The following is a 26,980-nucleotide window of genomic DNA, read 5'->3' as shown; positions in this document are numbered from 1 at the left end:
TGCGGGCCAGGGGCAACGCCGGTCGCCGTGGGCGGGGCCGGGCTGTGGGCGGAGGGGGAAGGGACGGGGCGGGGCGGTCGACAGGAGGCGGGGCCGGGCTGTCGTAGGGTCTGGAACGGCCTTTCCGCGGGTCAGGGGCCAAGCTGGTCGCCTGGGCGGGGCCGAGCTAGGGACGGAGGGGGCGGGGCCAGGCAGATCGCCGTGGGCGGGGCAGCGCTGCCCGAGGGTCTGGGACGGCCTTTCCGCGGGTCAGGGGCCGCGCCGGTTGCCGTGGGCGGGGCCGGGCTCTCGGCGGTGGGCGGGGCGCGCCGGGAAAAGTTCCGGGAAGGTGCGCAGCCCGCCCAGACCGGGCGCGGAAGTTGGCGGCGCCCGCGCGCTCGCCGGTCGGGGCCCGCGGCCATGTCCTCAGGGGGCACCGGGTCCGGCGGGCAGGAGGGGGCCGCGCGCGCGGCAGCGGCTCTCTGCGGCCTGTACCACGAGGCCGGGCAGCGGCTGAGGCGCCTTCAGGACCAGCTGGCCGCCCGGGACGCCCTCATAGAGCGCCTCCGCGCCCGCCTGGCCGCGCTCGAGGGGGACGCGGCGCCCTCGCTCGTGGACGCGCTGCTGGAGCAGGTGGCGCGCTTCCGGGAGCAGCTCCGGCAGCGGGAGGGCGGCGCCGGCGAGGCGGCGCTGCGCCAGGTGCGTCCGCGGTGGGCGAGGGTCTCGCTCGCTTGGCCCGCGGCGGCTTCTGAGGCGCGTGAGCCCGCGCTGGGGCTGAGGGTTTGTGCCGCGCTGGGCTCCGAGAGTTTGAGAGTTGCGCTCCGGTGTTGGGTGTGAGGACAGTGCGGGGGTGGGTTCCGACTTGCGAGGGGTGCCTGCGTCCGTGTTGAGTGCGGAGGGCGGTGTTGTGTCTGCCTGTCGGTTCGGAGGGCGCGCGTGGACGCTGTTAACCTTAAGAATAACACTGCCAGTCGTTTCCCCATCAAAAATCGGTTTATTCGGGAATAGTAGAGAATTGCGGTCTGGGACACACTAACGGGTGAGGCCACCGGACAAAGGAGGGGAGGCTCTTTTACAGAGGAGGGGCGTTGGGAGGGCTGTGGGAGAAGGGTAGCGGAGGAGTGCGGGCGTGCAGGGCCCCTCCGCTGCTGCTGGATTTGCGGCCGAGGAGGGGGGCTCCTCCTGGCCCTGTCCGGACTCCATTCTGAACAACGTTTCCTCTCTGAGTTTTCGCAGTGCGGGTCTGACAGGTGTGCTCCCGTGTTGGATCGAGGGTTGTGCATTCTTGTTGGCTGTTCAGGGTGGGTGCGTGCCTGTGTTGCGTTTGGGGGAGCGGTGTGGTCCGTCCCGAGCTGCGTGTGCGTGGGTTGCCTTCAGAACGCCTGCTCCGGCGGCGGGTGCTGAAGGCTGTGTGTTCGTGTTGGCTCTGAGGCGTGCGTGCACTCGCGTGGCGGATCTGAGGGGCGTGTGTCCGGGTTGGCTCTGGGGGTTTGTGCCCGTTCTGGGTTCTGAGAGGTATTTGTGCCCTGTTGGTTCTGAAGGTTGTTCTGTATGAGGGGCGTTTGTTCCGCTTGGTTCTGAGGATCGTATGTATGTGTTATGTTCTGAGGGGTGTGCTCCGTGTTGTGTCAAGGACTGTGTGTCCATTTATATCTGAAGGCTGTGTTAGGTTTAATGGTTGTGAGACACTGTTGGTTCTGAGCGGTGTGTATGCAAACGTGTTGGGCATAAGGGTTGTGTGTGTGTTGGTTCTGAGATGTGTAAGCCCCCGTTGGGTTTTGAGGAGTGTGTGTGCCTGTTTTGGCCTGAAGGTTGTGTGTTCATGTTGATTCTGAGGGTGTGTGAGTGTGTTAGATTCTGAGCAATGTATCTTGTGTTGGGTCAAAGGGTGTGTGCTCATGTTGAGGGTTGTGGGTCCTTGTTGGTCTGAAGGTGTGTATATGTTCCCATGTTGGGTCTGAAGCATCTGATGCTCTTACTGGGTTCTGCGGGGGTGTGTGTGTGTGTGTGTGCCTGGGTTTCGTCTGAGAGGTGTTTGTGGGGGGGGGGGGTTCTGAGGGGTGTGCTCCTCTGTTGGGTCTGAGGGCTGTGTGCCTGTTTCAGTCTGAGGGTTATGAATCCATGTTGGTTGGGGGGGTGTGCTCCTGTGTTGGGTCTGAGGGGGTATGTGTTTTTGTGTTGATTCTGAGGGGCGTACTCCCATATTGAGTGTGAGGGTTGAGTGTCTGTGTTGTTCTGAGTGGTGTGTCTGTGTTGGGTCTGAGGGTTGGGTTCCATTTGGTTTTAAAGGGCTTGTCTGTCTTTGTTGCTTTTTTTTTTTTTTAAGATTTTATTTATTTATTTGACAGAGAGAGAGACAACCAGCGAGAGAGGGAACACAAGCAGGGGGAGTGGGAGAGGAAGAAGCAGGCTCCCAGTGGAGCAGGGAGCCCGATGTGGGGCTCGATCCCAGGACCCTGGGATCACGCCCAAGCCGAAGGCAGACGCTTAACGACTGAGCCACACAGGCGCCCCAGTCCTTGTTGCTTCTGATAGCTGTGTCTCTCCGTGTTGGATCTGAGGGTGTGTGTTTGTGTTAATTCTGAGTGGTGTGCTGTCATCCTGGGTTTGAGGGGTGTGTGCATGTGTTAGGTTTTGAAGGATGTGCTCCCAAGCTGGATGAGAGTGTCATGTGTCTGTGTTGGTTCTGAGGAGTGTGTGTGCTTCTTTTGGGTTCTGTGGAGTTTGTGTGCCTGTGTCAGGTCGAAGGGTTGTGTGCCCGTGTTGGTTCTACAGGTGTGTGTTTGTGTTGATTTGAGAGGTAATGTACCTGTTTTAGGTTCTAAGGGGGTGTGTCTTGGGATTAGGTTCTGCGGAGTCTGCTCTTGTGTGCCCATTGTGGGTTGTGAGGGGTGTATGTGCCCATGCTGATTCTGAGCAGTGTGTGCCTGCATAGGTTGTAAGGGGATGTGTTTATGTTGGGTTCTGAGGGGTGTATGCACCTCAGTGGCTTCTCAGCAGTGTGTGTGTGTCCATTTTAGGTCTGAGGTGTTTGTGTTAGTGTCAGTTCTGAGGTGTGTATGTGTGCATGTTGGCTTTAGAGTGTTGTGCTCCCATGTTTGTTGTGAGGGGTATGTATGCCCATATTGGGTCTGAGAGTTCTGTGTCTGTGTTGGTTCTGAGTAGTGTGTGTGCCCATCTGGGTCAGAGGGTTGTGTGTCTATGTTGGTTCTAAAGGGGTGTGTTTTCCTGTGCTATGCCTGTGTTGGGTCCAGTGGTTGTATATCCATGTTTTTTTCTGAGGGGTGTGTGTGCCAGTGTTGCGTTCTAAGGGTTATGTGTCCATGTTGGTTTCTGAGAGGTGTTCTGTCTGTCTGTGTTGGGTCTGAGGTGTGTATGTTGAATGTTGGTTTTGAAGGGTGTGCTCCCATATTGAGTGAGGGTTGTTGTCCCTGTTGGTTTTAAGGTATGTTTGTGCTCCTGTGTTGGGTCTAAGGGGTGTGTGTCCCTGTTTTGGGTTCTGAGATGTGTGTTTCCCATGTAGGGTTTGAGGTGTATGTGCCTGTGTTGTGTCTGAGGGGTGTTATGTATTGAGGGGTGTGAATAGGTGTTCATTTGGAAGGGGTGTGTGTTCCCACTTTGAATTGAGGGTGTGTGCTCTGTGTTCAGTTCTTTTTTTTTTTTTTAAGATTTTATTTATTTACTTGACAGAGAGAGAGAGACAGCCAGCGAGACAGGGAACATGAGCAAGGGAAGTGGGAGAGGAAGAAGCAGGCTCCCAGCGGAGGAGCCTGATGCGGGGCTCGATCCCAGAACGCTGGGATCACGCCCTGAGCCAAAGGCAGACGCCCAACGACTGAGCCACCCAGGCGCCCCGCTCTGTGTTCAGTTCTGAGTGGCCTGTATGCCTGTGTTGTTTCTGCTTGTATTGGGATGAGGGGTGAGTGTTCTTGTTTGTTATGAAGTTTCGTGTATTAGGTTTTGAAGAGGAGCTCCTGTGTTGGTTCTAAGAAAAGTTCATCTGCCTGTGGTAGATTCTAGGAGGTATGTGTGCGTTTGTGTTCTGAAGTGTCTGTGTACTCTTACTAGGTGTAAGGTATGTGTGTCCATGTTGGTTGAGAGGGGTGTGTGTCTGTGTGTGTCTATGTTGGATCTGAGGGCTCTCTGTCTGTTTGGAGTTCTGATGGGTATGTATTTGGGTTCTAAGAGGTCTGCCCCCTTGTTGGGTGTGAGGTTTGCATGTGACTGTATTATTCTGGGCCACGTGAACCCTGGTTATGTTCTGAGGTGACTTTCAGCTCCAATCGTAAATGAGTCTTTCATTAGTAGCAGCTCTCTTCTGCTGGGAGCAGTGACAGTGCTGCAGTGCCTGCGAGTGTGGGATAACAGACAAATCTACTTTCCCTCCTTCTCGTCCCTGTCACTGATGTTATGTCTGTCTTCGTGAAGAACCATGAACGTTTAGACCAGGGGCGAGAGTAACGGTATTTGTCCGTAACAGCTGTTTGAAGTGCCGCACACATTTGGGTGAGCTCTAGTGCCCTGTTTGGGCCATAGCTATTATCCGGGTTGTCCCGGAAAAGAAACTAGGTCTGCAAAGAGAGTAGCTACAGAAGACAATGATCGCGTCTAGGCTTGGGCCTGCAGCCAGATTTTTGAGTGAAAAGGAGACATGTACCCCCCTTTATTTTTATTATAAAAGTAATTTTGAATATCTGAAAAACAGAGGAAAGAATAAAGAACAAAATAACAGCCACCGTAATCCCACAATGTGGGGATAACCAGTGTTCATTTCTTGGCATGCCTCCTCCCTGTTTTTCCTTTACACACAGGGTATGTACACACTGGCGTGCTTGAGTTCATGCTGTCTGTGGATCTGCATATCACATTGCCAGTATTTTCTTTTTTTTTTTTTTTAAATGATTTTTTATTATATTATGTTAGTCACCATACAGTACATCCCCCGTTTCCGATGTAAGGCTCGATGATTCATTAGTTGTGTATAACACCCAGTGCACCATGCAATACGTGCCCTCCTTACTACCCATCACCGGTCTATCCCATTCCCCCACCCCCCTCCCCTCTGAAGTCCTCAGTTTGTTTCTCATAGTCCATAGTCTCTCATGTTTCATTCCCCCTTCTGATTACCCCCCCTTTCTTTATCCCTTTCTTCCCCTACCGATCAACCTAGTTCTTATGTTCCATAGATGAGAGAAATCATATGATAGTTGTCTTTCTCTGCTTGACTTATTTCACTTAGCATTATCTCCTCCAGTGCTGTCCATGTTGTAGCAAATGTTGAGAACTCGTTCTTTCTGATAGCTGAGTAATATTCCATTGTATATATGGACCACAACTTCTTAATCCAGTCATCTGTTGAAGGGCATCTCGGCTCCTTCCACAATTTAGCTATTGTGGACATTGCTGCTATGAACATTGGGGTGCATATGGCCCTTCTCTTCACTACGTCTGTATCTTTGGGGTAAATACCCAGTAGTGCAATGGCTGGATCATAGGGTAGCTCAATTTTTAACTTTTTAAGGGACCTCCACACTGTTTTCCAGAGTGGCTGTACCAACTTGCATTCCCACCAACAATGTAGGAGGGATCCCCTTTCTCCACATCCTCTCCAACAATTGTTGTTTCTTGCCTTGTCTATTTTTGCCATTCTAACTGGCGTAAGGTGGTATCTCAGTGTGGTTTTGATTTGAATTTCCTTGATGGCTAATGATTTTGAACATTTTTTCATGTGTCTGTTAGCCATTTGTATGTCTTCATTGGAAAAGTGTCTGTTCATATCTTCTGCCCATTTTTTGATTTGTTTATTTGTTTCTCGTGTATTGAGTTTGAGAAGTTCTTTGTAGATCTTGGATACCAGTCCTTTATCTGTAGTGTCATTTGCAAATATATTCTCCCATTCTGTGGGCTGCCTCTTAGTTTTTCTGACTGTTTCCTTGGATGTGCAGAAACTTTTAATCTTGATGAAGTCCCATAAATTCATTTTATCTTTTGTTTCTCTTGCCTTTGGGGATGTGTCATGAAAAAGGTTGCTTTGGCCAATGTCGTAGAGGTTGTTGCCTATGTTCTCCTCTAGAATTTTGATGGATTCCTGTCTCACATCGAGGTCTTTCATCCATTTGGAGTTTATTTTTGTGTATGGTGTGAGAGAGTGGTCAAGTTTCATTCTTTTGCATATAGCTGTCCAATTTTCCCAGCACCATTTATTGAAGAGACTGTCTTTTTCCCACCGGATGTTTTTTCCTGCTTTATCAAATATTAGTTGCCCAAAGAGCCGAGGGTCCATTTCTGGGCTCTCTATTCTGTTCCATTGGTCTATGTGTCTGTTTTTGTGCCAGTACCATGCTGTCTTTGTGATCACAGCTTTGTAGTACAGCTCGAAATCTACATTGCCAGTATTTTCTTATCTGCCTCATTTTAGATGCTTCTAGAAGCCAGATGTCTCCCTTACTGCAGCACTTTCTCTCATCTGGGGGAGGTGGTTCATAACTCATCAGGGCAGAAGGAAGATTTAGAAGGCACCTGGTCTGCACCACTGATCTTTGTGTCATGGACACAACAGATGAGTGCAGAGCGGGGACCGGAGCGCATCATACTCACCACCAACTTAGACCCGCAAGTAGCAGGACTCTACTTGTAGTCTGGTGGCCATTGGCGTTCAGCCCACATGTTCAGTCCTGGCATCCTGTGGCCCAACATCCCCTAACCAGGACCCAGACAAGCAGATCTGTAGTCCTAGATCTATATGGTCCTTTACCCCTGACATACAGGTTTTGTTTTAGGATTTTTAAATATTTAAGGAGCATTTTAACAGTCTGGTATCTTATGAGATTACGTGTTTGTGTCTTACTCCTTCATCTCTCTGGGTCTTTCACAGAACCTGTGGAGGAATGGAGAGGTTTCACGCTGTGCAGAGTGAAAAGAATGAGAAGAATTGATCAATAGTTTGGTCTCCTCACTGGCCATGTCAGCCCGCCCATTAGGAGCAGCAACCCTGGGTTGGTAGAGACTGGGGGCTCCCAGAGAGGATCCTGAGGCTGTAGTCTGAGGTGTGCAGGGACTGCCAGGTGACCTCTGCATCTGTGGCTGAGCTGTAGCTAGCATGTGATGGGGCCAGATCAGTCTTGAGAATTCTGGTTCTTTTTGCCACCACAGTAAGACTCGAGACTTTACCTTGTTTGTAACACAAGGCTTCTGTATATTTGTAGCTTTACAAAGCTCTTCCAGTTAAGACTTTCTGGGATAATGGTGTCAGTTCACTATGTGGCCCATGACTGCTCAACCCATCTCATCACCACCTAGGTACTAGCCTCATGGGCCCTGCCTGGTCCTGACATATCAGCTTCCTTTCCCTTCCGGCTTTTTCTTTCTCTGGTCTGCCATGCTTTCTATTGAATGGAACAGCATACAGCCTTTACAATGGGCTGTGTTAGCTTTGTGTTCTGTTTGTTTTTAACCATTTATCTTCATACCTTTTTTGATCTTGTAAAACTGAAACATTATACCCATTAAGTAGTAACTCTCCATCTCCCTGCCCCCCACCCTCCACCCTTGGCAAATATCATTCTCCCTTTTGTCTCTGTGATTTGACTACTCTAGGGACCTCACAGAAGTGGAAGCATACAGTATTTATCTTTTTGTGACTGGCTTATTTCACTTAGCCTAATGTCCTGCAAGTTTTTCCGTGTTGTATCATGAGCCAGAAATTCCTTCTTTTTAAGGCTGAACAATACTCCGCAGTACCTGTGTACCACAGCTTGCTTATCCATTCATTTATTGATAGGCACCTGGGTTGCTTTCATGTTTCAGCTTTTATGAATAACACTGCCCTTATGAATATGTGTGTACAAATTTATCTTTGAGACCCTGCTTTCAGTTCTTTTGGGTATGTACCAGAGGTGGAATTGCTAGGTCATAGGGTAACTCTGTGTAATTTTTGAGGAACCACCATACTGTTTTTCCACAGTGGCTGCACCATTTTACATTTCACCAGCAGTGCACAGGGTTGCAATTTCTCCATGTTCTCACAACATTAGTTATTCTTTTTTTTTTAATAGCCATCCTGATGGGTTTGTGGTGATTTAATATAAAATGATTGTAGCTTTGGGGCGCCTGGGTGGCACAGCAGTTAAGCGTCTGCCTTCGGCTCAGGGCGTGATCCCGGCGTTATGGGATCGAGCCCCACATCAGGCTCCTCCGCTGGGAGCCTGCTTCTTCCTCTCCCACTCCCCCTGCTTGTGTTCCCTCTCTCGCTGGCTGTCTCTATCTCTGTCAATTAAATAAATAAAATCTTTAAAAAAAAATGATTGTAGCTTTGATTTGCAATTTCCCAATGATTAGTGATGTTGAGCATTCTTTCACGTGCTTATTGGTCATTTGTATATCTTCTTTGAAGAAACATCAAATCCTTTGCCCATTTCTGAATTGGTTATTTTGTTGTTGAGTTTTAGGAATACTCTACAGGCATACCTCAGTTTTTTGCACTTCTCAGATCTTGCGTTTTTTATAAATTGAAAGTTTGACAGGGGGCCTGCTTGGTGCAGTAGGTGGAGTGTGTGACTCTTGATTTTGGGGTTGTGGGTTTGGGCCCTGCATTATGTAGAGATTATTAAGAAAGACAGAGAGAGAGAGAGAGAGAGAGAGAGAGAGAGAGAAAGAAAGAAAGAAAGAAAAAGAAAGAAAGAAAGAAAAAGAAAGAAAGAAAAAAAGAGGGAGGGAAGGAAAGGAAGAAGGGAAGGAAGGAAGGGAAGGTGAAGGAAGAGAAGAAAGGAAGAAAGTAAGTTTGTAACAACCCTGCATCAAGTAAGTCTCCTGGCACCATTTTTCTAACAGCGTTTGCTCACTTCATGTCTCTGCGTCATAATTTGGTAATTCCTGTAATATTTCAAAATTTTTCATTATGATTATGTTTGTTATGGTGATGTGTGATCAGTGATCTTTGATGTTACTATTGTACTTGTTTTAGGGCACCATGAACTGTGCCCATAAAAGACAGCAGACTTAATCAGTATGTGTGTTTTCTGACTGTTCCACTGACCAGCCATTCCTCCATCTCTCTCCCTCTCCTCCCTGTTCCCTGAAACACAACAATATGGAGATTAGGCCAATTGATAACCCGGTAATGGCCTCTAAGTGCTCAAGTGAAAGGAAGAGTCACACATATCTCACTTGAAATCAAACGCTAGAAATGATAAAGCTTAGTGAGGAAGGCATGTCTAAAGCCGAGATGGGCCAAAAGGTAGGCCTCTTGTGCCAAAAGGCCACGTCGCAAACGCCAAGGAAAAGTTCTCGAAGAAAGTTAAGAGCGCTACTCGTACTCCTGCGAACGCATGAGTGATAAGAAAGCAAAACGGCCTGACTGCTGATAGGGAGAAAATGGTGGTGGTCTGGATAGGAGATCAAACCAGCCCCAGTGTTCCCTTAAAGCCAAGCCTAATCCAGAGCAAGGCCCCGACTCTCTTCAATCCACGAAGGCTGAGGGAGGTGAGGAAGCTGCAGAAGAAAAGCCTGCAGCTAGCAGAGGTGGGTTCGTGAGGTTTAAGGAGACACAGAGGTGCCGGGTGCGGCAGCACGTGCTGATGGAGAAGCTGTAGCAGGTGCTGCAGAAGATCCAGCTGGGATCGCTCGTGAAGGCGGCTCCCAAACAGCAGATGCTCCGTGTAGACGCAGCAGCCGTACCTGGGGAGAAGATGCCATCTAGGACTGTCCTAGCTAGACAGGAGACGTCAGCGCCTGGCTTCAGAGGCTCAAGGGACAGGCTGACTCCCCTGTTAGGGGCTAATGCAGCCGGTGACTTTAAGTTGAAGCCAGTGCTCATTTACTATTCTGAAAATTCTCAGGCCCTTAAGAATTACGCTACCTCTCCTCTGCCCGTGGTCTACAAACGGACCACACGGCCTGGACGACAGCATCTCTGTTTACAGCACAGTTTACCAGAGATCTGCAGCCCACTGTTGAGACCTGCTGCTCAGAAGAAAAAGATTCCTTTGGAAAGATTACCGCTGGTTGACTTTGTACCTGGTCAGCCAAGAGCTCTGATGACGTATGGCGAGATCAGTGTTGTTTTCATGCCTGCCGACACAGCGTCCATTCTGCAGCCCACGGAGCAAGGAGTGATTTTGACTTTGAAGTCTTACGATTTAAGAGACACACTTCACAAGGCTGCAGATGCCGTAGATGGTGATTCCTCTGCTCGAGCTGGGTAAGTCGAGAATCTTTTGGGAAGGATTCACCATTCCAGACGCCATTAAGAAAATGTTCCCATGGTTCAATATCAAGACTAACAGGAGTTTGGAAGAAGTGGGTTCCAGCCCTCATGGAGGACGTTGAGGGGTTCAAGGCTCAGCGGAGGAAGTCACTGCAGATGTGGCGGAAACAGCCAGAGAACTGGAAGTGGAGCCTGGAGAGGTGAGCGAGCTGCTGCCATCTCAGGATAACACTTGAACGGATGAGGAGGTGCTTCTGTGGAGGAGCAAAGAAGGTGGTTTCTTGAGATGGAGTCTACTGGTGACGATGCTGTGATGAAGATTGTTGAAATACGACAAGGATTTAGAATATTGCATAACCGTAGTTGATAAGGTGGCGGGGTTTGAGAGAACCGACTCCAATTTTGAGAGAAGTTCTACTGTGGGTAAAATGCTATCAGGCAACATCACATGCTGGGTGCCCGGGTGGCTCAATTGGTTAAGTGACTGCCTTCAGCACAGGTCATGATCCTGGTGTCCTGGGATGAGTCCCACATGGGGCTCCTCCTGCTCTGTGGGGAGCCTGCTTTTCCCTCTCTCTCTCTGCCTGCCACTCCCCCTGCTTGTGCTCTCTCTCTGTCTCTGTCAAATAAATAAATAAAATCTTAAAAAAAAAAAGGCAACATCACATGCTATAGAGAAATTCTTTTGTTTCCTGTGCACTGGTATCACATCTAAGAAATTATTGCCGAATTCAATATTGTGAAGCTTTTGCCTATGTTTCCTATAAGAGTTTTAGTTTTAGGTCTTACATTTAAGTCTTTGATCCATTTTGAGTTAATTATTGTATATGGTGTTCAATAAAGAGTCCATCTTTATTCTTCTGCATGTGGATGTCCAGTTTTCCCCACAGCATTTGTTGAAAAAACTATCCTTTCCCCATTGAATGGTCTTAGCACCCTTGTCAACAACCATTTGACCATATATGCAAGGGGTTATTTCTGGGCGGCGGTGGCGGCGGTGGCGGCGGCGGCTGCTGCTGCTGCTGCTGCTGCTGCTGCTTCTTCTTCTTCTTCTTCTTTTTAATATTTTATTTATTTGAGAGAAAAAGAGAGCACGAGCACGAGCTAAGGGAGGCAGAGGGAGAAGCAGACTTCTCACTGAGCAGGGAGCCTGAGGTGGGACTTGATCACAGGACCCTGGGATCATGACCTGTCTGGGCTCATTATTCTGTCGCCTTTGTGTAAATGCCTGCCTTTATGCCAGGACCACACTGTTTTGGTTACTGTAGCTTTGTAGTCAGTTTTGAATTCAGGTAGCATGAGTCCTGCTTTGTTGCCTTTTTCTTCTTCTAAGATTGTTTTGGATATTTGGGGTTCCTTGAGATTCTGTATGAATTTTAGGATGTATTTTTCTATTTCTGCAAAAAAAAATCACTGGATTTTGATAGGGATTGTACTGAATCTATAGATCACTTTGAGTAATGTTAAACTTAAAAATAAAACTCACTTATTTTACCAGCAAAAATGGATTTATTCTGGATAGCAGAGATTTGCAGTTCATGCAAGCTACAGCAAAACCATAGGTAAGTCCAAAGAACAAAGGAGAAGAATGCTCTTTTATAGCGGAAAGGGGGAGCTGGGAGGGCTCTTGTAGACAGACAGTCCATTGCAGTAAATTGGGAGTTTGAAGTCTAGTAACTTTTCATTGGCTGAGTTGTGACGGTCTCTCATGGGCTGGGCTGTTGGAGCTGGAGGAGAGAACCTTTCTTCCTTCTGCTGGGGTAGTAAAGTACCATTAACCCTTCAACTACATGGGCGTTATGGTTGCTGTCCTCCTGTGCAATTGAAAATCCATGTATAACTCCTGACTCTCCAGAAAACTTAACTATTGATAGTCTCCTGTTGATGGGAAGCCTTACCAATGACATAAACAGTTGATTAATACATACTTTGTATGCTACATGTATTATATGCTGTATTCTTAAAGTAAGTTAGTAAAAAGAAAACGTTCTTAAGAAAATTAAGAACGGGGCGCCTGGGTGACTCGGTCATTTAAGTGTCTGCCTTCAGCTCAGGTCATGATCTCAGGGTCCTGGGATCAAGCCCTGCGTTGGGCTTCCTGCTTCAGTGGGGAGCCTGTTGTTTATCACTCTACGTCTGCTCCTCCCTGCCGCCCACTTGTACGCTTGCACATTCTCTCTCTCTCTCTCTCCCTTGTCTCAAGTGAATAAATAAAAAATCGTAAAAAAAAATTAAGAACATTCCTGGGGCAACCGGGTGGCTCAGTAGGTTGAGTGTCTGACTCTTGGTGTTGGCTCAGGTCATGATCTTGGGGTCAGGAAATTGAGCACCATGTCGGGTTCATTACTCTGTGGGGAGTCTGCTCGAGATTCTCTCCCTCTGACCCTCCCCCTGCTTGCACGTGCACTCGCACACTCTCTCTCTCTCAAATAAATACATGAATCTAAAAAAAAAAAAGAAAAGAAAAATTAAGAACATTCCTGTCCTGCAATTGACAAGTGATAGAGCATGAGGGCTCCCTGTTCTAGCCTCCTGATTCCATTTTAGTGAGGTTTCCCTTAATAATTTTCACAGTATTGACATCTTAACAATATTAAGTTTCCAGTTTGTGAATATGGGATGTTTCCATTTATTTATGTCCTAATTTCTTTCAGGAACGTTTTATAGTTTTCACTGTACAGGTCTTCCACCTCCTTGAGTGAATTAATTCAGAAGTCTTTTATCCTTTTTGATGCTGTTGTAAATGGGATTGCTTTTATAATTTCTCTTTCAGATTCTTTATTGTTAGTATATAGGAATACTGTTGTTCATGTGTTGACTTTGTTTCCTGATATTTGCTGAATTCATTCTAAGTTTTTTTTGCGTGTATGTGTGTAGAGTATTTAGAGTTTCCACATACAAGATTATATCATCTGCAAAATATCATTTTACTTCCTTTCCTATTTGGATGCCTTCTTCTTTCTTTTGTTTTCTTCCTACTTGTTCTAGCTAGAATATCTAGTGCTATTTTGAATAGAAGTGTTGAAAGTGGGTACTGTTGACTTGTTCCTGATCTTAGAGGGAAAGCTTTCAGTCTTTCACCATTGAGTATGGTATTTACTGTGAGTTTTTCAAAGATGGCTTTTATTTATTTTTTAAAAAAGATTTTATTTATTTATTTGACGGGGAGAGGGGGAGGGAGACAGCATGAGCCAGGGGGAGAGGCAAAGGGAGAGGGAGAAGTGGACTCCTCGCTGAGCAGGGAGCTGGACACAGGGCTTGATCCAGGAACCCTGTGATCATGACCTGAGCTAAAGGCAGACACTTAACTGACTGAGTCATCCAGGTGCCCCAAATATGGCTTTTATTACGTGGAGATAGTTTTCACCTCAATTGTTACGATTATGTGTTTTTCTCCCTTCATTCTGTTAGCGTGGTATATTACATTGATCAGCTTTCTTTTTTTTCTTCCTTCCTTCCTTCCTTTCTCTTTCTTTCTCCTTTTCTCTTCTTTTATGAAATGTTTGTGAACTTAACCATTACCTAAATGTGTGTGTAACGAATCTAGTGAAAAATGGTCTGATTGGAAAAGTTTAATAGCAACATTTTGTTCACTCCAAGGGATTGATGGTGAGTCATAGATAGAAAACAAACGTCAAGCACATATGTTGTGCTTCTTGTCCCCAAAAAGCTTGATTATCGTGCCATTATTGTTAGATGTTAATCAACAATTGTCTAATTGTCTTCAGGTAGTATAGATGAGAATACATGATAGGTATGTCAAGAACACGATCAATTTGTAACGCGTGGAAGGTGGAACTAAAATGCAAATAGCAACAATTCAGGGCTTATCAATACAGAACTAAAATGCTGCTCAGTGATTGTCCAATTTGTCCAGATCGGCCTCTGACCCTTCTGCACTGCTGTCCAGAGGATTAATACGCTGCACCTCCTATTCTTTTAAAAAGCCAGGGATAACCCTAGTCACAAGCATCACCTTTTCATTGTCTTTCAGAAACTATGATGAGGGGCGCCTGGGTGGCGCAGTCCTTAGGCGTCTGCCTTCGGCTCAGGGCGTGATCCCGGCGTTCTGGGATCGAGCCCCACGTCGGGCTCCTCCGCTGGGAGCCTGCTTCTTCCTCTCCCACTCCCCCTGCTTGTGTTCCCTCTCTCGCTGGCTGTCTCTCTCTCTGTCGATAAATAAGTAAAATCTTAAAAAAAAAAAAAAGAAACTATGATGAAACTTGCTAAAGTTTCCTTGTGGGAAGTTCACAAGATATTTGTGGAAGTACTCTGGGTTATAATACTTCCTCATTCTCGAGCACCAGTGAGAAGCAAGTGTTACATTAAATATTGAAAAACAGTATACTTTAAATCTGGTTCTGATGCTGTCTAGCTGTGTTACCTTGGACAAGTCACTTAATGTTCTGGTTTTCTCATCAGTAAAACTAAAATAACAAGACCTAGCTCATAGGACTATTTCTGTATTTATTCATTCAGTCATTAGATATTTGTTAAATGCCTACTGTATGCTAGATGCTTTGATAGGCCCTGGAGATGCAGAAAGGATCAAGAAAAGCAGCTTATATACAGGGTGCCTGAGTGGCTCAGTTGGTTAAGCGTCTGCCTTTGGCTCAGGTCATGATCTTGGGGTCCTGGGATCACACCCCACATGGGACTCTCTGCTCAGTGGGGAGTCTGCTTCTCCCTCTTCCCCTGCAAACCCCCCTCCCCCGCACCTCGCTCATGCTCTCTCTCTCTCAAATAAATACAGTCTTTAAAAAAAAAGATGCTTATATACTAGTTGAGAAAACAGAGATTGTAGAAATATCAATTGCCTTTGTAGAAAATACACAAAATGGGTATATAGTACATTATGAGTTTTATGTTGTGAGGAACATGTGATTTAACATACATAAAGAACATAGCATAACTTTTGCACCTAGTTGGTACTCAGATGGGAGTATCATCTACCATTGCCACTTAAGTGTTTTTTGAGCATCTTCTGTATAGGAATGGAGTGTGTATGTGCAGGCACTGTGGGTTATGTTTTTCCATTTCTTCCAATATGAGTATAGTATATTCATTTCACAAGCATGTGTACAGTGTCAGGGTTGTGCCAGGCTCTGGAGCAGTGTTAATCCAGTATAATTAGAGTAAAGAGTGTAGAGGATAACACAGGAAGTGGCTGTAAAGTTAAATTGGGGGCAGATTATGACTACCTTTATTACCTGATAAAGGTGTTAACTGCACGTTCTTTTAAGCATTAGGCTAGGGCAATGCAAAGATGATCAAGGTCCAATTCTTGCTCTTCAAATTGTGGAATCACACATGCACATAAATGATCACTTTTTTTCCTTCCTTAACCAATTTGGATGCTTTTATTTCTTTTTCTTGCCTGGTTGCTATTGCTAGGACTTCCAGTATTATGTTGAATAAAAGTGGTGAGAGTGGACATCTTTGTCTTGTTCCTGATCTTAGAGGAAAATCTCTCTTAATATGGTGTTAGCTGTGGGTTTTTCATATGTGGCCTTTACTATGTTGAGGTGTGTTCTCTTTAAATCTACTTTGTTGAGAGTTTTTTTTAAAACGATTTTATTTATTTGACAGAGAACGAGCACAGGCAGGGGGAGCAGCAGGGAGAGGGAGAAGCAGGCTTCCTGTTGAACAAGGAGCCCGATGTGGAGCTTCATCCCAGGACCCAGGGATCAGGACCAGAGCCGAAGGCAGACGCTTAACAGACTGAGCCACCCAGGCGCCCCTGTTGAGTGTTTTTATCATGAATGGATGATGTACTTTGTCAGGTGCTTTTTCTGCATCTATTGATATGATCATATGGTTTTTTTTTTTTTCCAAAGATTTTATTTTTGTTATTTATGTGACAGAGAGACAGCCAGCGAGAGAGGGAACACAGCAGGGGAGACGGAGAGGAAGAAGCAGGCTCCCAGCAGAGGAGCCCGATGTGGGACTCGATCCCGGAATGCCGGGATCACGCCCTGAGCCGAAGGCAGACGCTTAACGACTGCACTACCCAGGCGCCCCTGATCATATGGTTTTTATCCTTTCTCTTTTTAATATGATGTATCACGTTGATTGATTTGTGAGTATTAAACCACCCTTGGATCCCTGGAGTAAATCCTATTTGATCATGGTGAAAGATTTTTTTAAAGTGTATTGTTGGATTCAGTTTGCTAGTATTTTGTTAAAGATTTTTGCATGTATGTTCATCAGAGATCCTGTAGTTTTCTTTTCTTTTCTTTTCTTTCTTTCTTTCTTTCTTTCTTTCTTTCTTTCTTTCTTTCTTTCTTTCGTCTTTATTGAAACGATGTTTTCGTATCTGGGGAATGCTGGCCTCATAGAATGAATTTGGAAGCTTTCCTTCCTCTTCTGTTTTTTGTGGTAGTTTGAGAAGGATAGGTACTAACTCTTATTTTTTTAAATTTTTATTTATTTATTTTTTTTAGAGAGGGAAATGGGGAGAGGCAGAGGGAGAAAGAGAATCTTTTTCTTTTTTTAAGATTTTATTTATTTATTTCACACAGAGATAGAGTACAAGCTGGTAGCGGGAGTGGGAGGGAGAAGGAGAAACAGGCATAGGGAGGGGGGAAGCAGGCCCTGCGCTGAGCAGGGAGCCCAATGCGGGACTCAGTCTCAGGACCCTGGGATCATGACCTGAGCCGAAGGAAGATGCTTAACCAACTGAGCCACCCAGGTGCCCCGAGAGAATCTTAAGCAGGTTCCACGCCCATTGCAGAGCCTGACATGGGGCTCGATCTCACAACCCTGAGATTATGACATGAGACAAAATCAAGAGTCACATGCTTAACTGACTGAGTCACCCTAGTGTTCCCTAACTCTTCTTTCTTTATTTATTTTTTGTAAGATTTTATTTATTTGACAGAGATAGAGACAGCCAGCGAGAGAGGGAACACAAGCAGGGGGAGTGGGAGAGGAAGAAGCAGGCTCATAGTGGAGGAGCCTGATGTGGGGCTCGATCCCATAACGCTGGGATCACGCCCTGAGCCGAAGGCAGACGCCCAACTGCTGTGCCACCCAGGCGCCCCTCCCTAACTCTTCTTTAATGTTTGGTAGAATTCATCTTTGAAGCCATCTGATCCTGGACTTTCGTTTGTTGGGTGTTTTTTGATTACTGATTCAATTTCATTGTTAGTAATTGGTCTCTTCAGATTTTCTATTTCTTTTTATTATTTATTTATTTGAGAAAGAGAGAGCGCGCATGAGCAGGGGGAGGGGCAGAGGGAGAGGGAGATGCAGGCTCCCTGCTGAGCAGGGAGCTGGATGAGGGACTCAATCCCAGGACCTGGAGATCCTGATCTGAGCCAAAGGCAGATGCTTAACTGACAGAGCCGCCCAGGTGCCCCTCTATTTCTTCTTGATTTAGCTTTGGGAAGTTATATGTTTCTAGGAATGTATCCATTTCTTCAAGGTTGTCCGATTTGTTGGCATATAATTTTTCATAATATTCTCTGATAATCCTTTGTATATCTGTGGTGTCAGGTTTTTTTTGTTTTTTGTTTTTATTTTGCTTTCCTTTCTTTTCTGATTTTATTTATTTGAGTTCTCTCTTTTTGTATCATTTCAAGGAGTCTGGCTAAAGATACAATTTTGTTGATCTTTTCAAAGAACCAGGTCCTGGTTTCATTGACCTGTTTTATCATTTTTTAGTCCATCTTTCATTTATTTCTGCTCTCATCTTTATTATTTCCGAGAGGTTGTTTAGTTGAGATTTTTTTTCCCCTGCTGGTTGAGGTAGACCTGTATTGCTATAATCTTCTCTCTTAGAACAGCTTTTGCTGCATCCCAAATGTTTTGGACTGTTGTGTTTTCATTTTCATTTGTTTCCCTATATTTTTTTCTTTCATCTTCAGTTTATTGATTGATTCATTCATTGTTTAGTAGTATGTTATTTAGCTTTTGTATATTTGTGTTCTTTCCAGACTTTTTCTTGTGATTGATTTCTAGTTTCATACTGTTGTGGTTGGAAAAGATGCATGGTATGACTTTGATTTTTTTAAATTTAAGACTTGTTTTGTGGTCTGATGTGGTCCACTGTGGAGAATGTTCTATGTACACTTGAAGAAAAGACAAAGGGGGGGGTGCCTGGCTGGCTCAGTCAGTAGAACATGTGACTCTTAATCTCAGGGTCATGAGTTCCAGCCCACGTTGGGTGTGGAGCCTCCTTGGGGGAAAAAAAAAAAAAAGAATGTGTATTCCTCTGTTTTTGGATATAATGTTCAGAATATATGTTAGATCCATCTGGTCCAATGTGTCATTCAAAGCCACTGTTTTGGGGCACCTGGGTGGCTCAGTCAGTTAAGGGTCTGCCTTCAGCTCAGATCATGATCTCAGGGTCCTGGGAGTCAGGCTCCCTGCTTAGTGGGAGGTCTGCTTCTCCTTCTCCCTCTCCCTCCCATCCCCCCCGCCCCCACTTGTGCGCTCCTTTTCTCTCTCTCTCTCTAATAAAATCTGAAAAAAAAAGAAAGCCACTGTTTCCTTGTTATTTTTCTGTCTGGATGATCTATCCATTGATGTAAATAGGGTGTTAAAGTCCCTTGCTAGTATTAGTATCATTTTTTTCTTCATGTCCATTAATAGTTGCTTTATGTATATGAGTGCTCCCATGTTGGGTGTATAAATATTTACAGTTGTTATATCTTGTTGGAGTGTTCCCTTTATGATTATGTAGTGTCTTTCTCTCGGCTTTTTTTTTTTAATTTAATTTTTTGAAAGATTTTATTAGAGAGCAAGCACGAGTGGGGGCAGAGTGAGAGGGAGAAGCAGACTCCCCGCTGAGCAAGGAGCCCGATGTGGGGCTCAATCCCAGGACCCTGAGATCATGACCTGAGCTGAAGGCAGATGCTTAACCAACTGAGCCACCCAGGTGCCCCTCTTTCTCTCGTTATAGTCTTTTTTTTTTTTTTTTTTTTTAAGATTTTATTTGTCAGAGAAAGCACAAGCAGGGGGAGCAGCAGGCAGAGGAGAAGCAGGCTCCCCACCAAGCTAGGAGCTGATGCGGGGCTCGATCCCAGGACCCTGGGATCATGACCCGAGCCGAAGGCAGATGCCCAACTGACTGAGCCACCTAGGTGCCCCTCGTCTTTGTTTTAATGTCTGTTTTGTGTGATATAAATATTGGTACTCTGGTTTTCTTTTTGCTTCTATTTGCATGATCCCTTCACTTTTCCATCCCTTCACTTTTGAGCTACGTGTTTTTTTATGTCTCAAATGGGTCTCTTGTAGGCAGCATATAGATGGGTCTTGCTTTTTTATCCATTCAGTCACTCCGTGTTTTTTGATTGGACCATTTAATACATTTACATTCAAAGTAATTGTTGATAGGCATGTGCTTATTGCTGTTTTGTTATTTGTTTTATGGTTGTTTTTGTAGATCTTCTCTGTTTCTTTCTTCTCTTGCCTCCTTGTCATTTGATGGATTTCTTTAGTGATATGCTTGGATTCCTTTCTCTTTATATTTTGCTTATCTATTATAGGTTTTTGATTTGTGGTTACCATTAGGTTTATATATAACATTTTAGGCGTGTAGCAGTCTGTATTAGCATGATGGTTGCTTAAGTTTGAATCCATTCTGAAAGCACTAAGTTTTTACTCTTCCCATCCCTATGTTTTATGTATATGACATCATAATTTACATCCTTTTTATTTTGTGAATCCCTTGACGGATTTTTATAGATATCATTTATTTTTGCTGCTTTTGTGCTTTAACCTCTGTACTGGTTTTATAGGAGATTAATCTGTTTATTACTTTACGTTTGTATGTACCTGTGAAATTTTTTTTCTTTCCTAATTTGCTTACTCCTGATTATGGCCCTTTTTTTCCACTCAAAGAATTCCCTTTAATGTTTTTATAAGGCTGGCTTTGTGATGATAAGTTCCTTTAGCATTTGTTTGGGAAACTCTTTATCTCTCCTATTCTGAATGAAAACCGTGCTGGGTAGAGTATTCATGGCTACAGGTTTTTTCCTCTCAGCACTTTCAATATGTCATGCCATTCCTGTCTGGCCTGCAAGGTTTCTGCTGAAAAATCAGCTGACAGCCTTTGGGTTTTCCCTTGTATGTAACCCTTGTCTTTTCACTTCCTGCTTTTAAAATTCTTTGTCACTACTTTTTGCCATTTTAATTACTATATGTCTTGGTGTAGATCTCCTTGGGTTGATTTTGTTAGGGGTTCTTTGTGCCTCCTGGATCTGGATTTCTTTTCCTTTCCCAGATTCAGGAAGTTTTTAGCTATTAAGTCCAGATAAATTCTCTGCTCCCCTTTCTCTCCTCTTTCTGGGATCCTTATAATGCAAATGTTATTATACTTGATGATGTTGCCGAGTTCCCTTAATCTATTCTCATTTTTTGTGTTTTCTTTTTTGCTCTTCAGCTTGGTGCATTCCATTACTCTGTCTTCCAGCTCAGTGATCCATTCTTCTGCTGCCTCTAATTTGCTATGGATTCCCTCTAGTGTATTTTTTAAATTTCAGTGATTGAGTTCTTTAGCTCTGATTTTTTTTTAATTCTCTATCTCCTTGTTGAAAGTCTCACTGAGGTCCTCCACTCTGTTCTCAAGTGAGTATCTTTACGACCATTATTTTGGATTCTCAATCAGGTGTATCACTTATCCCTGTTTCACTTAGGTCTTTTGCTGTGATTTTGTTTTGTCCTTTCATTTGGGTCATACTCCTCTGTCTCCTCATTTTGTCTAATTCTCTGAGTATGTTTCTATGTGTTAGGAAGTTATGTCTCCTGATCTTGAAAGTAGTGGCTTAGAAGGAGGTCTTCTGGTGCCTTGCAGTGTCCCTTTGTTCACGGGAACCTAGTGCTTCAGGGCTGTTTCCTATGTGCGTTGTGCATACCCTACTGTTGTGCCTGAGCTGCATTTGCCTTCCAGTTGGCTGCAGTGGTCCCCTTTGCCTGTGTGGGTGGGGTTTAGTCTGTCCGTGGTAAGGGGCCAGTCTGGGGCTGCCTTGGGCTTCTGCTTGGTTCAGACCAGATGCCTGCCTTCAACCTTTTTGCCAGAACTGTGGTTGCACTGAACTGCAGGGTGCTTTCCCTGTTGTCCCCTGTGAGGCTTTTTTTTTTTTTTTTAAGGTTTTATTTATTTGACAGCGAGAGAGGGAACACAAGCAGGCAGAGTGGGAGAGGGAGAAGCAGGCCTCCCACTGAGGAGGGAGCTCGATGCAGGGCTTGATCCCAGGACCCTGGGATCATGACCTGAGCCAAAGGCAGATGCTTAACGACTGAGCCACTCAGGCGCCCCCCCCGCGAGGCTTTTATTGGTGGGCACAACCTGCAGTCAGACCAGATACTGCCCCCAGTCTGTTAGGGTTGCAGTGTCCCTGAACTACAGGACTCTTTGTGTTGCCCTGTGTGACATTTTTGTTCATGGATGGGCCAGCCGTCAGATCAGTTCTCTTTTGAACTGGTGTCTGTGGTTGTCTTCCCTTCTCCCAGGGCAGGAGTCATTTTGGTGTTGGCCACTGTCAGGGCTGCTTGCTGAATGAGACATCAGACATCTTGGAGGGACTCCTGCTGAGTGGGGCAGGTTGGATGGGATGGATCTGCAGGAGAATGTAGGGGCAGGGGAATGGGCATGGCGTTAGCAAGCTAGTTAGGGAATGTTCATGCTGGTTCCCACAGGTGTCTTGGTACCTAGGCTGGCAGGGAGGGGAAGGGAGATAGTGCCCACTAGCTCTTCTCTTCTTGGACAAGGCTGCTTAAGATCCCTGCCCTCCAGTGTGTGTTCTAAGATTAGTAAGTAAGCTTCCCGTCTACCCCAGGCACTTTTCAAATGCTGCTTCTAGATGGAATTGTTTGTTATGCTGTCTCTCTAAGGGGAGGGACTCAGTGTTCTTAGTGATAATCCCCACTGATTGTCCCTTCCGTTTGTGGTTAGTCTTACAGGTTAGTTTGGTTCCCAACTGGGACTGTACCCTTCCTACCATTTTCATTTTGTGGTGTGGCCTCCCTTCTACAGTTAATTGTGGAGAGTCTTTGGTTCATTCTCTGGATTAATTACACTGATGTCTGGATGATCACTTCTTGAAGCATGTTGTGAAAGGGATGGAGGATGTGTAGTGGGGAAATACTGAACTCAGTAAGTATATAGGTAAGCCAACTTAAGTTTCCAAATCAGAATACTGGTCTTTTAGTGTCAACTGCTTTTTTTTTTTTTTCCTTCTTCAGATATAGTTAACATATTAGTTTCAGGTATACCACAAAATGATTTGATGTCTGTATATGTTGAGAAATGATCACCACAATAAGTCTAGTTAACATCCATTGATCAATTTTTGTATGTTTATAATATCTTTACATTTCAGTAAAAAAAATTCCACTTGATTGTGGTGCTTTGGTATCAGGGTAATGCTGGCCTCATAGGATGAATTGGGAAGTGTTCCCAACTTTTTTTTTTTTTTTTTTTTTAATCTTAAGAAGGATTAATATTCTTCAGGTGTTTGCTAGAATTCACCTGTGAAGCTATCAGTTCCAGGGCTTTTCTTTGTTGGGAGAGTTTTGATTACTGATTCAATCTCTTTATTAGGTAGAAGTGTATTCAGTTTTTGTATTTCTCTGTGATTTAGTTTTTTTTTTTTTTTAAGATTTTATTTATTTATTTGACAGAGATAGAGACAGCCAGCGAGAGAGGGAACACAAGCAGGGGGAGTGGGAGAGGAAGAAGCAGGCTCATAGTGGATGAGCCTGATGTGGGGCTCGATCCCATAACGCCGGGATCACGCCCTGAGCCGAAGGCAGACGCTTAACCGCTGTGCCACCCAGGCGCCCCTCTGTGATTTAGTTTTAGTAGGGTTTGTGTTTCTAGGAATTTGTTCATTTCATGTAGATTATCCAATTTGCTGGTGTACAGTTGTTCATAGTACTCTTATAATTCTTTTTATTTCTGTAGAATTGGTAGTAATGTCCCCACTTTCATTTCTGATTTTAGTAATTTGTCTGTTTTCTTTAGTCTGTTTAGCTAAAGGTTTGTCAACTTTGTTGATCTTTTAGAAAAATCAGCTATTGGTTTTACTGATTTTTCTGTTTTTTTTTTTTTTCTCTATTTCATTTATCTCTGCTCTAATCTTTATGATTTCTGCCCTTCTGCTAGCTTTGGGTTTAGTTTGTTCTTGTTTTTCTAGTTTCTTAAGTTGTAAAGTTAGATTGTTGACTGGAGATCTTTCTTGTTTATAAAGGCAAGTGTTTATAGCTAAAGATTTTCCCCTAATGTTGCTTTCACTGGATCCCATAAGTTTTGGTATGTTGTGTTTTCATTTTAATTTTCTGTAAGTATTTCTTAATTTTCTTGTGTGTTCTTCGATTGATTTAAAAGTGTGTTGATTAATTTCCACAATTTTGCATATTTTCCAGATTTACTTCTGTTGATTTCTAATTTCATTCTGTTATGGTTGGAGAAGGCACTTTGAAGATATCTGTATTTTAAAATCTACTGAGACTTGAGGCACCTGGGTGGCTCAGTTGGTTGAGTGTTTGCTTTCAGCTCAGGTCATGATTCCATGGTCCTGGGATCAAGCCCCACATTGGGCTCCTTGCAGTGGGGAACCTGCTTCTCCCTCTGCCTGCTGCTCCCCCTGCTTGTGCTCTCTCTTGCTCTCTCTCTCTGTCAAATAAATAAAATCTTAAATAAAAAAATCTACTGACACTTAATATGTGGTCTAACATACAGCCTGTTCTGGAAAATGTCCCAAGTGTACTTGAGAAGATCTTGTATGCAGCTGTTGCTGGTGGGTGTTTGTACATCTGTTAGATCTAGTTGGTTTACTGTGTTAAGTCCTCTTTTCTTACTTATGTCTGGTTGTTTAATCACTATTGAGAGTGGAGTATTGATGTCTCTAACCATTATTGTAGAACTGTCTATTTCTGTATTCAATTCTGTCAGTTTTTGTTTTGTATATTTGGCTAGACTGTTAATAGGTGCGCAAATGCCTATAATTGTTCTGTCTTCTTGCTGTATCAAACCTTTTTTTAATATATAATATTCTTTTCTCTTTTGTAACCTTTTTTGCATTGAAGTATTTTGTCTGATATTAGTGTAGGCACCCCTACTCTCTTTTGGTCACTACTTAGAATGTTTTTCCATCCTTTTTACTTTCAATCTGTTTGTGTCTTTGTATCTCATGTGAGTCTCTTGTAGACAACCTATAGTTGGATCTTTTGTTTTATCCATTCTGCCAATCTCTGTTTTAATTGGAGGGTTTAATCCATTAATATTTAGTATAATTACTGATAAGGATGAACTTTTTTTAGATGTCTTTTTTTTTTAAGATTTTTATTTGAGAGAGAGAGAATGAGAGAGAGAGAGCATGAGAGGGGGGAGGGTCAGAGGGAGAAGCAGACTCCCCGTTGAGCAGGGAGCCCGACTCGGGACTCAGTCCCTGGACTCCAGGATCGTGACCTGAGCTGAAGACAGCCGCTTAACCAACTGAGTCACCCAGGCCTAGGCCTAGGTAGATGTCTTATAGCCTTTTTGCTCCTCCTCTTCTGCTTTACTGTCTTTGTGTTTATTCACATATTTGTAGTGAAATATTTAAACTTTCTCTTTTCCTTTGAGTATATCTACAGTTTTTTTTTAAGTATATGTGCTGCTGAAGTGAGCACTATTCTACAGCTTGTGTGTGTGTGTGTGTGTGTGTGTGTGGTTACAATGGGAATTATGTTTAACATCCTAAAGTTATACTACTTTAAGTTGAACGTATATCAAGTTAACTTCAATAACATAAAAAACTCTGCTCCTTTACAATTCTGTCCCCATCCCTTTCAGGTGCCAATGTCACAAAATTGCACCTTTATACGTCATGTGCCCCCAGACATAAACTAATCTTTTAATTATTTAAGTAGGCCCCACACCCAGTGTGGAGCCCGGTGCAGAGCTTGAACTCACAACCCCAAGATCAAGACCTGAGCCAAGACCAAAAGTCAGATCCTCAACATACTGAGCCAGCCAGGAGACCCATAAACTAATATTTTAAATACATTAGTCTCTTAAATTACACGGGGAAACGTGAGGTGGTAAACTAAAGTTACAATACTTTTAAACTGGTAACTTTAAAAAAGTATCTTAGTCTCTTAAATCATGTAGAAAAGAAAAATGGAATTATAAACTCTTGTTCCAATAATACTAGTTTTTGTGGTTGCCCATGTGTTTACATTTTTATTTCTTCATACAGGTTTGAGTTACTGTCTAGTGTCCTTTAATTTCACCCTAAAGGACTCCCTTGAGTATTTCTTTTTTTTTTTTTTTTTAAGATTTTATTTGACAGGCAGCGAGAGAGGGAACACAAGCAGGGGGAGTGGGAGAGGGAGAAGGAGGCTTCCCACTGAGCAGGGAGCCCGACGTGGGGCTCGATCCCAGGACGCCGGGATCATGACCTGAGCCGAAGGCAGACGCTTAACAACTGAGCCACCCAGGTGCCCCACCCTTGAGTATTTCTTCCCAGGTGGGTCTTGTGGTAACAAACATCCTCAGCTTTTGTTGATCTGGGAATGTTGTAGTTTCTTCTTCACTCCTGAAGTGCAGTTTGCTGGATATAGGATTCTTGGTTTACAGTGTTTCGTTTTAGCATTTGAGTATATGGGCTCACTGCTTTGTAGCCTTTGAAGTGACGGGTGAGTAATCTAATGATTATCTCACTGAGGATCCCTTGTATGTGATGAGTAGTTTCTCTCTTGCTGCCTTCCAGGTTCTTTATCTTTGGCTCTCAGAAGTCTGATTATAATGTGTTTTGGTGTTGGTCTTTTTGAGTTCATCTTTGAGTTTATTGAGCTACCTGGATGTTTATATTCATGTCTTTCATCAAATTTAGGAAGTGTTTTCTTCAAATATTCTTTCTACCCCTTTCTCTCACTCCTTTTGAGACACCCACCGTGTGTATGCTGGTCTGCTTGATGGTGTCCCACAGGCCCTAAGGGCTCAGTTCACTTCAGTCTTTTTTCTTCCTGTTCCTCAGCCTTGATAATTTTCCTTGTTCTATCTTCAACTTTGCTGATACTTCTGCCAGTTCACATTTTCTTTTGAATCTCTCTAGTGAATTTTTCATTTCAGTTATTGTACTTTTCAGCCTCAGAATTTCATTTTGGTTTCTTTTTAGGTTTTTGAAGTCTATTAATATTTCCATTTTGTTCATATAATGCTTCGTGGACTTTTCCCACATATTTTCATTTTCTGAGCATTTTTTTTTTAAGATTTTATTTATTCATTCGACAGAGAGAGACAGCCAGCGAGAGTGGGAACACAAGCAGGGAGAGTGGGAGAGGAAGAAGCAGGCTCCCAGCAGAGGAGCCTGATGTGGGGCTCGATCCTAGAACGCCAGGATCATGCCCTGAGCCAAAGGCAGACACTTAATGACTAAGCCACCCAGGCGCCCCCTAGCATTTTTTAAGATGGTTGTTTTAAAGTCTTTGTCTAGAACATCTGCCATCAGGTCTTTTAAAGGGATAATTCTGTTGATTTTTTTCCTTTGAATAGGCCATATTTTCCTGTGTCTTTGTGTGCCTTGTGATTTTTTTTGTTAAGAACTGGACATTTGGATCTAATAATGTTTTTTTTTTTTTTTTTTTAAAGATTTTATTTATTTGACAGAGGGAGACAGCCAGCGAGAGAGGGAACACAAGCAGGGGGAGTGGGAGAGGAAGAAGCAGGCTCCCAGCAGAGGAGCCTGATGTGGGGCTTGATCCCAGAACGCCAGGATCACGCCCTGAGCTGAAGGCAGACGCTTTACGACTGCGCCACCCAGGCGCCCCTGGATCTAATAATGTTTTATGTCTGGAAATCAGATT

General features: G+C 44.3%; 1 protein-coding gene across 1 annotated transcript in view; it reads left to right on the top strand.

The window, feature by feature from the left end:
* Positions 1-303: 303 nt before the first annotated feature.
* Positions 304-26,980, top strand: part of TNIP2 (TNFAIP3 interacting protein 2) — a 37,176-nt gene continuing 10,499 nt past the window's right edge. Inside the window, exon 1 of the mRNA XM_026485912.4 lies at positions 304-678. Within this exon, the coding sequence (XP_026341697.1) occupies positions 400-678 (279 nt within the window). The 5' untranslated portion in view covers positions 304-399. The remainder of the gene's footprint in view (positions 679-26,980) is intronic.

Source organism: Ursus arctos, unplaced genomic scaffold (assembly GCF_023065955.2).
Source record: "Ursus arctos isolate Adak ecotype North America unplaced genomic scaffold, UrsArc2.0 scaffold_9, whole genome shotgun sequence".
NCBI classification, from domain to species: Eukaryota; Metazoa; Chordata; class Mammalia; order Carnivora; family Ursidae; genus Ursus; species Ursus arctos.
The sequence above is the reverse complement of the archived record's forward strand: the minus strand, read 5'-3'. Positions and strand labels throughout refer to the sequence as shown.